The 13858-nt window shown below is 51.1% G+C and overlaps 1 protein-coding gene across 2 annotated transcripts; it reads left to right on the forward strand.

Moving 5' to 3' along the window:
- The first annotated feature begins 440 nt into the window (after positions 1 to 440).
- Positions 441 to 13374, forward strand: PRKRIP1 (PRKR interacting protein 1). Of its 2 annotated transcripts, XR_012155382.2 has the most exons (7): positions 441 to 640; positions 3308 to 3386; positions 5806 to 5906; positions 6770 to 6855; positions 8581 to 8648; positions 9231 to 9423; positions 12633 to 12718. XR_012155382.2 is itself a non-coding variant. In XM_073315247.2 (6 exons), exons 1-6 carry the CDS (start codon positions 521 to 523, stop codon positions 12743 to 12745), a joined length of 567 nt encoding a protein of 188 aa, XP_073171348.1. In that variant the 5' UTR covers positions 464 to 520; the 3' UTR covers positions 12746 to 13374. The 2 variants fall into 2 exon arrangements, 1 of the variants encoding a protein (XP_073171348.1); XM_073315247.2 differs by lacking the exon at positions 9231 to 9423 and having other exon boundaries at positions 464 to 640; positions 12633 to 13374.
- Positions 13375 to 13858: the final 484 nt, after the last annotated feature.

Below are 13858 nucleotides of genomic sequence, written 5' to 3' on the forward strand. Positions count from 1 at the left end.
TCCTGCCCTTGCCAATACAGGCGAGGTTGTATGAGGGTAGCAAGGGTGAGGACTAAGCTGTAGACAGGGTCCCAGCATTTAAACAATTGTGTTGTTTAGACCACGGGGGCTAGACTGGCTCTGAGCCAGCTGAACAGTTGAGCGTCCAGACATGGCTTGAAGGGCTGCGAGTGGCAGGGACGGCCCGGCCCGGCTCTAACCCGGCTGGGGCTGGGGCTGGGGCTGGGGGAATGGCTCAGCTCTGGGATTAGCTGCCTGGGGGCTGTGTCTACACTGTCCACGCTACAGCGCTGTAGCGCCGGTGTGTAAACACCGCGGCCCCGGGGGCGAGCCGGAGCCCGCAGGCGGCCCTACGAGAGCACGGGCGGGCCCCCGGCTCTGAGCGGCGAGGAGAGCTCGGCCCGCCCGCCCGGGGCTCGCCTCGGCTCGGCTCGGCTCGGCTCCTGAGCCGCGGCCCGTCGCCGCCGGGACGTCATCAGCAGGGGCCGGGCGGGCCCAGCGCTGCCGGCAGAGGCCGGAGATGGCGGCGCCCTCGGCCCCGCGGCCGCCCCGGCCCCGCAAGGAGCCGCAGCCGCTGGTCATCCCCCGGAGCGCGGCCGAGGAGCAGCGGCTGCGGCTGGAGCGGCTCATGAAGAACCCGGTGAGCCGCGCCGAGCCCCCGGCCCTGCCCGGCCCGGCCCGGCCCGGCCCGACCCGACCCTCCCTGCCTGCCCCGGCCCGACCCTCCCGCCCGCCCCGGCCCCCGGCCCGGCCCTCCCCTCCCTGCCTGCCCCGGCCCCGACCCTCCCGCCCGACCTCGGCCCCCCACCTCGGCCCCCGGCCCGGCCCGACCCTCCCGCCCGACCTCGGCCCCCCACCTCGGCCCCCGGCCCTGCCCGGCCCGACCCTCCCGCCCGACCTCGGCCCGGCCCGACCCTCCCGCCCGCCCCGGCCCCCCACCTCGGCCCCCGGCCCGGCCCGACCCTCCCGCCCGACCTCGGCCCCCGGCCCGGCCCGACCCTCCCTGCCTGCCCCGGCCCGACCCTCCCGCCCGCCACGGCCCCCCACCTCGGCCCCCGGCCCTGCCCGGCCCGACCCTCCCGCCCGACCTCGGCCCCCGGCCCGGCCCGACCCTCCCTGCCTGCCCCGGCCTGGGCCGACCCTCCCGCCCGACCTCGGCCCCCCACCTCGGCCCCCGGCCCGGCCCCGACCCTCCCTGCCTGCCCCGGCCCCGACCCTCCCGCCCGACCTCGGCCCCCGGCCCGGCCCGACCCTCCCTCCCGACCTCGGCCCCCCACCTCGGCCCCCGGCCCGACCCTCCCTGCCTGCCCCAGCCCCGACCCTCCCTCCCGACCTCGGCCCCCCACCTCGGCCCCCGGCCCGGCCCGACCCTCCCGCCCGACCTCGGCCCCCCACCTCGGCCCCCGGCCCGGCCCGACCCTCCCGCCCGACCTCGGCCCCCCACCTCGGCCCCCGGCCCGGCCCGACCCTCCCGCCCGACCTCGGCCCCCCACCTCGGCCCCCGGCCCGACCCTCCCTGCCTGCCCCAGCCCCGACCCTCCCTCCCGACCTCGGCCCCCGGCCCGACCCTCCCTGCCTTCCCCGGCCCGGCCCCGACCTCGGCCCGACCCTCCCTCCCGACCTCGACCCCCCGCCCGACCCTCCCTGCCTTCCCCGGCCCGGCCCTCCCTCCGCCTGGCCCGGCCCGGCCCTCCCTCCCTTACCCAGCCCTGGCCCGACCCCCCCTGCCGGCCCCGACCCTGACCCTCCCTCCCGACCTCGGCCCCCCACGCCCGACCCTCCCTGCCTTACCCGGCCCCGGCCCGACCTCGGCCCCCGCCCTGGCCTGACCCTCCCTCCCTTACCCGGCCTCGGCCTCGGCCTGACCTCGCCCCCCGGCTTGAGCCGGCCCCCACTGACCCGCCCCGGCCTGACCCTCCCTGGCGGCCCCGGGCCCGGACCCCGCCTCCCGGCCCGACCTCGCCCCCCAGCCTGAGCCGGTCCCCACTTACTCGCCCCGGCCTGAGCCTCCCTCCCGGCCCCGATCCCCCGGCCTGACCCACCCCGCCCGGGCCCCCACTGACCCGCCCCAGCCTGACCCCCCCCAGCCCGGACCCCCGGCCCCCACTGACCCGCCCCGGCCCCCCAGCCTGAGCCGGCCCCCACTGACCTGCCCCGGCCTGACCCTCCCTCTTGGCCCCGGACCCCCGGCCTGAGCCGCCACCGCCCTGGCCCCGGCCCGGCCTGAGCCTCCCTCCCGGCCCCCCTGGCTTTAGCTGCCTCTCTCCCCCCCCCCGGCCTGGCCCGGCCCGGCCCGGCCCCGGCCTCCCAGGCTGACCCGCTCCCCACTGACCCGGCCTGGCCCCTGCCTGACCCCGGACTGACCCGCCCCCCTCCCAGCCCCCTGGACTGATCCCCATCCCAGCCCCTGACCTGACCAGCCCCCCCAGCTGACCCGCCACGACCGAGTCTTCTGGCCTGGCCCCCGGACTGACCCACTGCACCGAGCCCAGACTGATTCTTTCCCCCCTTTCCCCCTGCCTGGGGTACCCCAGCCCCCCCTCTCCTGAACCAAACTCCCTTTCCCTGACCCTCCTCCCTCTGCTGGGTGGCTTGGACCACACCCCTCTCCCACAGGACTGGTTCCACCTGGTACTGCCCCCACCATCTCTGTCCTGGGGCACCCTGATCCCACCTCTGGGAACTAATTCCCCCTTGCTGCCCAGGACCATCCCAACCCTTTTCCCCAAACTGGAGTTGCTCCCTGTGATGGGGGCCCAAACCGACTCCCTGGGACTGGGTCCCCAGCAGGAACAACCTCTCTCCTTGTGTTGGAGGCCTAGATCAACCCCCCCACCCCACCCAGGACTGATCCCCTATACCCCTTGGCTGGGGGCACCTCAGTCCCTCCTCCCCGGCAGACTGATTCCCCCATATCTCTGTGATTGGGGCGTCCTGATTCTCCTCCTCCCCCCCCTCCCCGCCTGGGGGGGAACTGGTTCCCCCATGCCCTGTCTTGGGTAGACACCGTAACCCTCCTTTGTGTTTGTTGGGAGGAAATCCCAAATTCAGTATGTTTGTGGGGGGGGTGGCTGGCACTGACCTCCAGTTCCCATTCTGGGGGTACACCCTGACTCCTGTCCCCTGGGGCCACTGATCCCCAATTCTTCTGCTGGGGGAGAAGAGCTAGCACGGTTCTGCTTCCACTAAGGTCTGTGCTGACATGGAGAGATTCCACCATTGGGCGTGTATCAACTTTCGTTAATGCATTAAACCTTCACTCTCTGCCCAGAGGAGATATTGATGGTTGGCTTGTTTCTTATTGTAGGATAAGACTGTTCCAATTCCTGAAAAACTAAATGAATGGGCACCACGCCCTCCCCCGGAATTTGTGAGAGATGTTATGGGTAAGGGCACTATTCTTCAGTTTTTTGATCGAATGGCCTAATCCTAGATGAATGTGTAATAAAGACAGGGGAGAGAGCTCTTCTGCTGTCTACCTTTGTTAAGAAAAGCAGCCAGGGACATGCTTTTGGTCACATTTTTCCAAGTTCTTTTTATTAGTCTATGTTGTGGCTGTTTATTTTCAGAGTGAAATGTGAACAGCACCTAAGCCTCCCCAGAAAGGAGGGTGCACTTCTGACTGTGTGGGTAAAGGCAAGGTGCTGCTGTATCGATAGTAAGTAGTAACTCTGTCCTCCTCTAGGATCTCAAAGTGCTTCGGAGATACTAATTCAGACCTGTTTTGGGACCGTGTCTCTGTTAAGTACTTTGCTGAATTGAGGCCTTAAAGAGGTGGTTTAGCAATCAAAGGGAAGGGACCGACCCTGCAGTGAGAGTCCGGGAGCAGGTTGATGCCAGAAAGAGGGAACTCCAAGGATCACTTTAAAAGAAAATGCGGGGGGGAGCCAATTATAACTCTAATACCATTATTGCCATAAAAGGATGTGTGGTGAGTAGACTACAAAGGCTTCATTACCACTGTATTTGCTCTACCTTCCTGACTTTGTATAAGATCTAGCGATGTATTTGGAAAAGGAGGGTGGCGGGGGAGGGACTGGTCTGTGTGTGCATAGCAGGACAAGATGCCCAGTCAACCTACCATTACTTGAAACAGGCTGGGAGATGAGTGAGTCTCCATGGCCCATTCGGCTGAGACTGATGGCAAGAGGTCTAGTGAATGAATTAATGGAGGTGATGGTTTTGTGATGTGGGCTGCTGACCAACAGAAACTGGACTGAGCCACTGGGTGTCTCATAGCTCACTCTGGCTTTCAAACCGTGTTGATCTTGGCTGGATAAAAATCGATGATAAAGATATGCAGTTACCAACTTGTGATGGTCTTTACTTCCTACAATCCCTCAGTCAGTTGTATCCCATAGGCATCCATTTGGGAGCGTCTTAGACCAGGGACATTTTTACAACTGGAGTTTTGTTAAACTCAGTCTCCAAACACAAGCCCCAGGGCTGCTGAGTCCTTTCAGAGCTCAGTGGACTCTGCTGCTGCACCCTGGGCCATTCCCTTTGATCTTCTCTGCAGATGTCAGTGCTTAAAGGGGCAGAATTTAGGTGAATCTTACTCTGACCTTCCCTTAGGAGGTGCTATGTATACAGTGTGACACGTTTTGGGCCCTTTGGGGTGTTGCCTGATGTGCTGGGGTGCCACTGAGTCAGCCTATTCTGCCAGCCTGGGTCCCCTTTACCCAGCCTTGCTGGGCTAGGCTCACAAGCCTCTTCCAGCCAAGCACACAGGTAGGGCCACACCCAGATGCACAGAGAGATAGAGATCCGCTCTGGAAAGAGTCAGCCTTAGGGGCTTGCCCCAACACTCTGGTGCCCGCTCCCTTTAAGGGGCACAAACCCAAAGGTTTTATGAAGTTCACCCCTGCCCTCAGTCTGGAGGGAAATATGCCCAACTTCTTCCTCCCCACCCCTGGTTAGAAATTACCTAAACTGGGTTATATTATAAACAAGAAATAAGCGTATTAACTACAAAAGGTGAATTTTAAGTGAATATAAGAGATATAGAACAAAGCAGATTACTGAGCAAATAAACCAAAGTACGCAAGCTAAGCTCAATATACTTAAGAAACAGGTTACAAAATATAAATTCTCACCCTAAATGTTATTTTAGGCAGGTTGCAAAGTTACTGCGATTCAGAGTTCCAGTTATAGTCCTTTTCAGACTGGACCCCTGTCTGTCTGCTCCCACCCCCCCCTTCCCTTCAGGTGGCTTTAGCAGTCCGTCGTCTTGGGCAGACAGGCCATGGAGAGGAGGAGCCACATTTGCCTTCCTCCCCACCCTTAAATAGGATTTACATAAGGTGGGAGTCCTTTGTTACCCAAACTTGACCCCCCCCCCCTTCCCTTCCAGTGGGAAGTTACAAGAAATCCCAGGTAATGTTTAGTATCCGGTGACAAGACCACCTGACTCTGTAGTATCACAGTATGTCCGCAGGAAGGCCAAGCCTTTTCACAGTCCATTGTCCTTGCTGGTGGGTCATCAGCCCCGTCTGACTTTTCAAATTTGTTGTACCTGAAATGTTAGCAGTGGGCATCGCCCAAAGTAGCATAGTTGAAATACAGATACGTAGTCAATATTCCTAACTTCAGATACAGAAATGACATAGGCATACAAATTGGATAATCACATTCAGTAAATTATAACCTTTCCAATGATATCTTACATGAGCCATCTTGTATAAAGTACATCTCAGTTATGTCCTATTCATATCATAAGCATATTTTCATAAAGAATATGGAGTGAAACGTCACATACAATACTAAGAGTAGCAGACTATCTAATGATCCTTGTGCCATTGGCAGGTTCTAGTGCTGGAGCCGGCAGTGGGGAATTCCATGTGTACCGACATCTTCGTCGGCGAGAGTACCAGAGGCAGGATTTCATGGATGCCATGGCTGAGAAGGTAAGCGGGCCCCTTATTGCGGTCAGTTGTCTGATTACTCAGTGTTCATTGCACTCTTTTTCTAAGAGTGTGAAATCAGATGAACTTCAAGGTGGCTGTTTTTCCTAATATGGGATATGTGTGGAAAACCAGCAATAACACATCTGGCTCTTTGCATCAGACCATGCCATCCTCTCTCTGTAGTGGGGGACCCTGCTGGAGGTGGACTAAGCCAGAGTGCTTATGCCCCCATTCCCAGTTATGACTTTAAAATGCTTTAAAAATCAATAGAAACATGAGTAGATTCTTCCCAGCCAAGAAAGTGAGCAGCATTGATTATGCTTCCTTGGTTAGCAGCCCTCGACTTACAAGGACAGCATCAAAACAAGTACATCTATAAAGTCAGGAATCAAAAACTGCACGCTCCTGGGCTTGCTCTTAAGGCCTGGACCAGGGATGCATTAGCACTGCTGTCCCATGGATCTTTGTCCTTCAGTTGATTCCCCCTTTCAGCACATCTTTCAAAGTCAGTTGATTCGTATGTTGCTGCTGGTGTCTTCCATGTTGTTCCCTCATTTTTTGCTATATAATTTTCTAGGTCCGAATCCTCAGGTTCTTGCTGCAATTGATGTTGATTAGGTCCCCACCCCCTCCCCTTTCCCCTTCCCCTCTCAGTTAAGGGTCTTGGAATTTGGCTGTTAAATTTTATAAAGAACATTTTTCTCATCGATACACATTTTTAAATATAAAAAGGCACCCACACCAAACCTGCTGGCAAATCTTTCCAGTGTGTCTGCTAAGAGACTTCTCCCTACATTGAAGTATAATTTATATAATCACATTTTGTTTAGATTGTAACCAAAATGTCATCTGGTCAATTGCAGCAAAAACTGGATGAGGAATACCAGAAGAAACTGGAGAAGAATAAGATGATTGCAGAGGAGCAGACAGCAAAACGCAGAAGGAAGCGGTGAGAGCAAACTGTTCCCAGGAGACAGAACATAGAAACTCTAAATGCTTTATGTCCTGCCTGTAGCTACATACTTTGGCTAAATGCTGTCTTCCGCTGTCCAGATCTTTCAGCTCAGATGTCTGGCTACAGAGATCAGTTTCAAAAGTGTGGCCATTAAAAGTTTCTTAAGTGAGAGTCTGTAGCACTTGGCGCCAAGAACTTTAAGTTCAGAAAACAACTGTGCATCTTGAGTATTTGCAGGGGTACGAGCCTGCAGGGAAAAAGCCGACAACTTTGTAGATCAGCGTTCCATATAAATCATCATGATTTATCCAGCTCCTTGTTTCATGTGGATGCTCAGAAAGACTGCAGATCAGATTTACTACGTTAGTTGACTATTTAAGTCATCAGTACTGTGTGTGCTCTCTTATACCAGTATTGAATTTAGCTCTGAAAATATACCAAATATATGGTTTCAGAGTAACAGCCGTGTTAGTCTGTATTCGCAAAAAGAAAAGGAGTACTAGATAAGATATTACCAGCAGGAGAGTGGGGTGGGGGAGAGAGAACCTTTTGTAGTGATAAACACCCATTTTTTTTCATGGTCTGTGTGTATAAAAACATCTTCTGTATTTTGCACAGTATGTATCCGATGAAGTGAGCTGTAGCTCACAAAAGCTTATGCTCGAATAAATTGGTTAGTCTCTAAGGTGCCACAAGTACTCCTTTTCTTTATACCAAATATATGGAACCACTGGTTAATGTGAAATATTTAAAACCACATTATAACTGACTGCCATCCATCAGCATGTATGAGATTGACACACACAAATTCCTGTTAACAAGCGTGCTCCAGGAATTGTATCGGAATGATGGAGGCATGTGAAGTCTGCAATTTTTGTTTAGTACAGTGTCTTTTTAAAACATCCTGGCAACCTAGAGGACTGAATTTTCAGAGGTGTTGAGCCCCTGCAGCTTCTATTCACTACCACTGGAGGCCAGTGTTCAGTTTTCTAGTGCCTGAAAGGTGCTACCAGCTGTTGAAAGGCCTGTGAAATCAGTTGCTGGTCTCAGTTAATGTATCTGCACAAGTATCCACATCACAAACAGCCTTGTCACCCTTGACTCTTACTGGTCCCTTGTCAGCATTCTTGACATAAGGGCCAAGGAGAGAATGAGCTCTGGAGACTGAAATTCCCTCCTACGCCTAGAGGTGCTGCCTTTAGGGTAGAGCTGAAGCATGCTGCTGGGGAGATGAGTTTGTAATAGGTCAGTGTAGTTAGAGAGATGATTTCAAGTTAAAAACTTGTATATAAAAAATTTAACACCCTTTTTTTTTTTTTTTTTAATGTTCGGCTTTTAACAAACTGACTTTGCCATTCTGTTCGCTTTTTGGGCTTTTTATCTTGGATAATGAAAATAGATGAGTCACGTTCATTTTTGTTTTGTGTCTGTTCCATTTTCAGGTTCTCCTGTACTAGCATGTGGGTTGCAAGTCCGGGAAATGGCTAAAAAACAAAGTTTTAAGTTGGAATAAAAATCACTTGGGAACATTTCTGTTGGTCTTGTTTTGTCAAACTTCGCTCTCACTAAGCGGAAATTTGAGGCCAGATTTGACCTGAACTTGGCTTTTAAAGGCCAAGTTTCAAACCTGACAGCAGCATATCGTCTAACACATTAAAATGTGCCACGAGATCGAAATGCTGGAATTTGCACACTCAAGTGTGTTTTCTTGTTTTACAGCCAGAAGTTAAAAGAGAAGAAACTGCTGGCTAAGAAAAGTAAACTTGGGCAAAAGAAGCAGCAAGAAGGTCAGTGGAATAGAGTTTTCCCCTTTTTTGGGGCTCAGTTCTGCTCTCCAATACAAGGGCAATAGCTGACTTTTTTATTTTATTTTATTTTTTTCCCACTGCTGAGCCTGCAGTTTGTGCCTGTGTGATGGAGGACAAGCTAAGCTGTTAAACTTGAAATTTCAGTATAATTTTCAAAATCCCCATTGAAATTCACTTAGGCGGGGACTAAGCTGTAAATCACGTGGGATATGTCCATGCAGCAGCTGAGGGAGACAGACACGCTAGCTCTGCTCCAGCTAGTCGAGTAACAGTAGCTATGTGGACAGAACGGCACAGACTCCCCCACCACAATACAGACCAAGAGGGTTGAGCGGGCGTGTCCGCGGCCCACGCTGCAATGTCCACACCGCTATTTTTAGTGTGCTAACTTGAGCAGAACTAGCGCGTCTGTCTGTCCGGGCTGGGGAGCAGTCTCCCTGCTGCAATGTGGACATATCCTTAGGTGCTTCTGAAAATGTTACCCTTCATTCAGAATATCGCAGACCTACAAACTGGTTCCATTTGCTCCTTAACTGCAGCAAACGTTGGTGTTTTCCTCAGGTGATGCTGTTGCAAATGTTTTGGCTCAGTCAAACCGAGAACTTGCAGAATTAGAGCATTTTACAAAAGGCATTTTTTAAAAGGAATCGGACTACATGAAAATAGTCTTGCGCATTGAGGACAGGACAGAAAAATTAGAACCACACTGAGGAAAAAACTTCATACTGTGTGGCCAGCCAGAAACTGACTTATGGTAGGTACTGCATGTAAAAGAGTGGTCTATTCAGTACCAGCTGCGTTCCACATATAGAAAGAAACATCCAAAATTCTATAGTTCTTCTGTTTAAATCTGGAAAATTAGGTATTTTAGTCAGATCAAGATCACTGATTTGAGAATCCACCACTTGCTGACTAGGTAGCCCTAGCAAGAGCACTATAACTTTCTTTTCTTAGAAATAACTGCACTTTGTGGCTTTGAATTATGATTCCCCAGGAAGTCTTTGAGGGCTGTAGCTATGCTGACAGGTTTGCTAGATGTGTGAATATTTCTGCTTTTAAAGAACACATCTCTTTGAACCTGACATTTGCCAGCCTGTGACCTATTAAATCAGAGGGTCAATCCTTGGCGTACTTCCTCTGAAGTGACACTACAGGTGGATTTGGTCCCTTTGAACTCAGTTCGTTACTTTGTTGTGGAGCTTGATCTTGAGGGGAATGTAAATTTCAGTGTCTTTATTTTGACTAGTGTCATATTTAACTAAAATTATGTACTGGTGAGGGTGGAATTTGCTGCATCAGGGACTGGTGATGTGATGAGTCTTTCACATCTAGGGTATTGGTCTGAACTAGCATCACAGTTGGCTCTAACTGGCAGCCATCTTGGAAGCCTCAGCAAAGATCACGCTCCCCTCTGTCTTCTAGAGAGAGCCCTTCCAAAGCAAAGTGGAAGCTTATTGGTTGGATTGGGTAGGGAAGCTTGTTCTCTGAATAAATAGGACTTCAGTCTCCAGGACTGTGAATCCAACTACTGTCACCTTCACTTTGGTTTTTTTTAAATAAAGTATGGTGCCTAATATCAAGTGGCATTACACAGCTTCACCAGTTGGTGGTATCAAACTACTAAAAAAATATCCCACCACCAACCTCAGCCTGGTCCAGTCCACACAAGAGATCCACTTCCTGGACACTACAGTGCTAATAAACAATGGTCACATAAACACCACCCTATACCGGAAACCTACTGACCGCTATTCCTACCTGCATGCCTCCAGCTTTCACCCTGACCACACCACACGATCCATCGTCTACAGCCAAGCTCTGCGATACAACCGCATTTGCTCCAACCCCTCAGACAGAGACAAACACCCACAAGATCTCTGTCAAGCTTTCTTACAACTACAATACCCACCTGCAGAAGTAAAGAAACAGATTGATAGAGCCAGAAGAGTTCCCAGAAGTTACCTACTACAGGACAGGCCTAACAAAGAAAATAACAGAACGCCACTAGCCGTCACCTTCAGCCCCCAACTAAAACCCCTCCAACGCATTATTAAGGATCTACAACCTATCCTAAAGGATGACCCAACACTCTCACAAATCTTGGGAGACAGGCCAGTCCTTGCCTACAGACAGCCCCGCAACCTGAAGCAAATACTCACCAACAACCACATACCACACAACAGAACCACTAACCCAGGAACTTATCCTTGCAACAAAGCCCGTTGCCAATTGTGCCCACATATCTATTCAGGGGACACCATCACAGGGCCTAATAACATCAGCCACACTATCAGAGGCTCGTTCACCTGCACATCCACCAATGTGATATATGCCATCATGTGCCAGCAATGCCCCTCTGCCATGTACATTGGTCAAACTGGACAGTCTCTACGTAAAAGAATAAATGGACACAAATCAGATGTCAAGAATTATAACATTCATAAACCAGTCGGAGAACACTTCAATCTCTCTGGTCACGCAATCACAGACATGAAGGTCGCTATCTTAAAACAAAAAAAGTTCAAATCCAGACTCCAGCAAGAAACTGCTGAATTGGAATTCATTTGCAAATTGGATACTATTAATTTAGGCTTAAATAGAGACTGGGAGTGGCTAAGTCATTATGCAAGGTAGCCTATTTCCTCTTGTTTTTTCCTACCCCCCCCCCCCCCAGATGCTCTGGTTTAACTTGGATTTAAACTTGGAGAGTGGTCAGTTTGGATGAGCTATTACCAGCAGGAGAGTGAGTTTGTGTGTGTACGGGGGTGGGGGAATGTGAGAAAACCTGGATTTGTGCTGGAAATGGCCCACCTTAATTATCATGCACATTGTAGGGAGAATGGTCACTTTGGATGGGCTATCACCAGCAGGAGAGTGAATTTGTGTGGGGGGTGGAGGGTGAGAAAACCTGGATTTGTGCTGGAAATGGCCCAACCTGATGATCACTTTAGATAAGCTATTACCAGCAGGACAGTGGGGTGGGAGGAGGTATTGTTTCATATTCTCTGTGTATATATAAAGTCTGCTGCAGTTTCCACAGTATGCATCCGATAAAGTGAGCTGTAGCTCACGAAAGCTCATGCTCAAATAAATTGGTTAGTCTCTAAGGTGCCACAAGTACTCCTTTTCTTTGTGCAAGGGTTGGCGCTTGGGATGAGTACTGTTGTGTCCTAAACCAATTCAGGTGCAGGAGCTGGAGAGGGGTGATAGGAGGGATTTTTGGATCAAGGGTCATAGAATCATAATCCTAGAATATCAGGGTTGAAAGGGACCTCAGAAGGTCATCTAGTCCAACCCCCTGCTCAAAGCAGGATCAGTCCCCAGTTTTTGCCCCAGATCCTTAAATGGCCCCCCAAGGATTGAACTCACAACCCTGGATTTAGCAGGCTCAAACCACTGAGCTATCCCTCCCCCTATTTTATCCAACCAAAGGTCATCATTGGGGTTCTAAATGGTCCCAGGTCTGGTCCTTCTCCAACAGATTGAAACTTGGGACGCTTTTTCATGAACCTGGTTTGCAACGCATACCCCCAAAGAGCTCAGCATACTCCTAAGCAAGGCCAAACGTGTCAATCTGTTGCAGATCCCAGCGTAGTTATAATAGCTGTGATCTTGAACGGGCATTACCTAGTGGTACGAGGCGTGCTAGTAATTAGGAGCAATGGGATACAAATAAGAAGATGTAGCTGCAGGTGTGTGAGGGAGTATTCCTGACAGTGAGATTTTTTGGGTGCACCTATCATTTCACTTGGAAGCCTGTCCCATGGGGCCTTTAAAATTTAACTGAACCAAGTGTTGGTAAATACATGGTAGAGAGCAATCCTGCAATGACCCTTTAGGATTGGACAAGGTGGGTAACCTAATAAACTTTTTCTCTTCTAATTTCTGAGGTTAACCTACTGTTTAATACATTGGCGTAGAAGCCTTGTTACAGGTAATCAACATGTTCTCTTTACCCTTTAGAGTCCGACCAGTCTCAAGAGCAACAGACCAGTGAGGAAGAAGATGAGGATACTAAGGAGGAGGAAGAGAAGGAGGAGGATGTAGAAGAGCCCAGCTTTGTGATGGGAAGATGATGATAATGCAGTGGCAGCTGGAAACAACGTTCATTACTTTATGTTCAGGAACACAGAAGCTTTCATCTCAGCTGGACAGAACCCATTAGCATATATTGTACCTGCTTGACAGTGGAGGTGTGACCTTCACATCTGAGTCCCAAAGGCTTTTGGTAGAAGGCTGCCAAATAAGAGTATTTTCATAACTGCTTGTATAACTGCTGTGCAGTCTGCTATAAGGTTGCTCTAACGAGACAGCCACAAGCCTGCGTTACCCTAGAGTTCTTTCTAGCATGGCCCAAAGTGTTTTCTGGCTGAGATCTAAAACATATCCATCAACGTTTAGGGCAGAGTCCACCCTGAAGGCTGTGTACACAACGTTCATTGAAATCAATAGGAATGGGATGTATGACTCTGAGGGCAGAATTTAGCCTGAAGTAAAGATTGGTCTGGGCCTAAACTTCCCCACACTGTGAGTGTTTTCAATTTGGGGTTTTGTATTGGGCCCGTCTCTAACCCAAATAAGTCGGTTTCTGTTGCTAGACGGGTGTGAGAGGTATTTAAACAGAGGAACCCTTTTTTTAATTGCTCAGATGTGCCCTATTACTTTCTTTTAAATTTTTCTAGTAATAAAAAGGGAATGTCTGATTTCCTGTCTTCTCTTATTTGAATGTGATTTAACTAAAACAAGAACCTCTTGCTTGCTGATTTTAAAGCTAGACTGAGGAGTTTTTAAAGTGCATGAACAATACTTTGTTTCATGGAGGTGGGGGGGGAAGTGTGTGAAATTCCAGGAAATCTAGAGTTACGGTAAAGGAGAAATAATTAACACTATGTGGCAATGCTGGGCCATCCCAGCCATGTTTGGATTAAGGGACAAAGAGATCAGTAGTGATACTGACGCTTAACATGGAAATAACAGAGTTGAGACTGTAGGGAGTTGCTGTGTATACTGTGCCTTTAATTTTCTGAGAGGAGGAACTTTTTCTTCTAATTTTTCCAAAAGAAAGTAGGTCTGTAAACACTACAGAGCCAGTCATCTCTTAAGGGGGAGCAGCGTCTCTTTCTGTCCTGCTTTGAACCTTGTGTTGCTGTGTTAAATATTTTGCAGTCCTGAGGTACACACATCCTTCT

The sequence above is a fragment of the Lepidochelys kempii genome, chromosome 17, assembly GCF_965140285.1.
Source record: "Lepidochelys kempii isolate rLepKem1 chromosome 17, rLepKem1.hap1, whole genome shotgun sequence".
NCBI classification, from domain to species: domain Eukaryota; kingdom Metazoa; phylum Chordata; order Testudines; family Cheloniidae; genus Lepidochelys; species Lepidochelys kempii.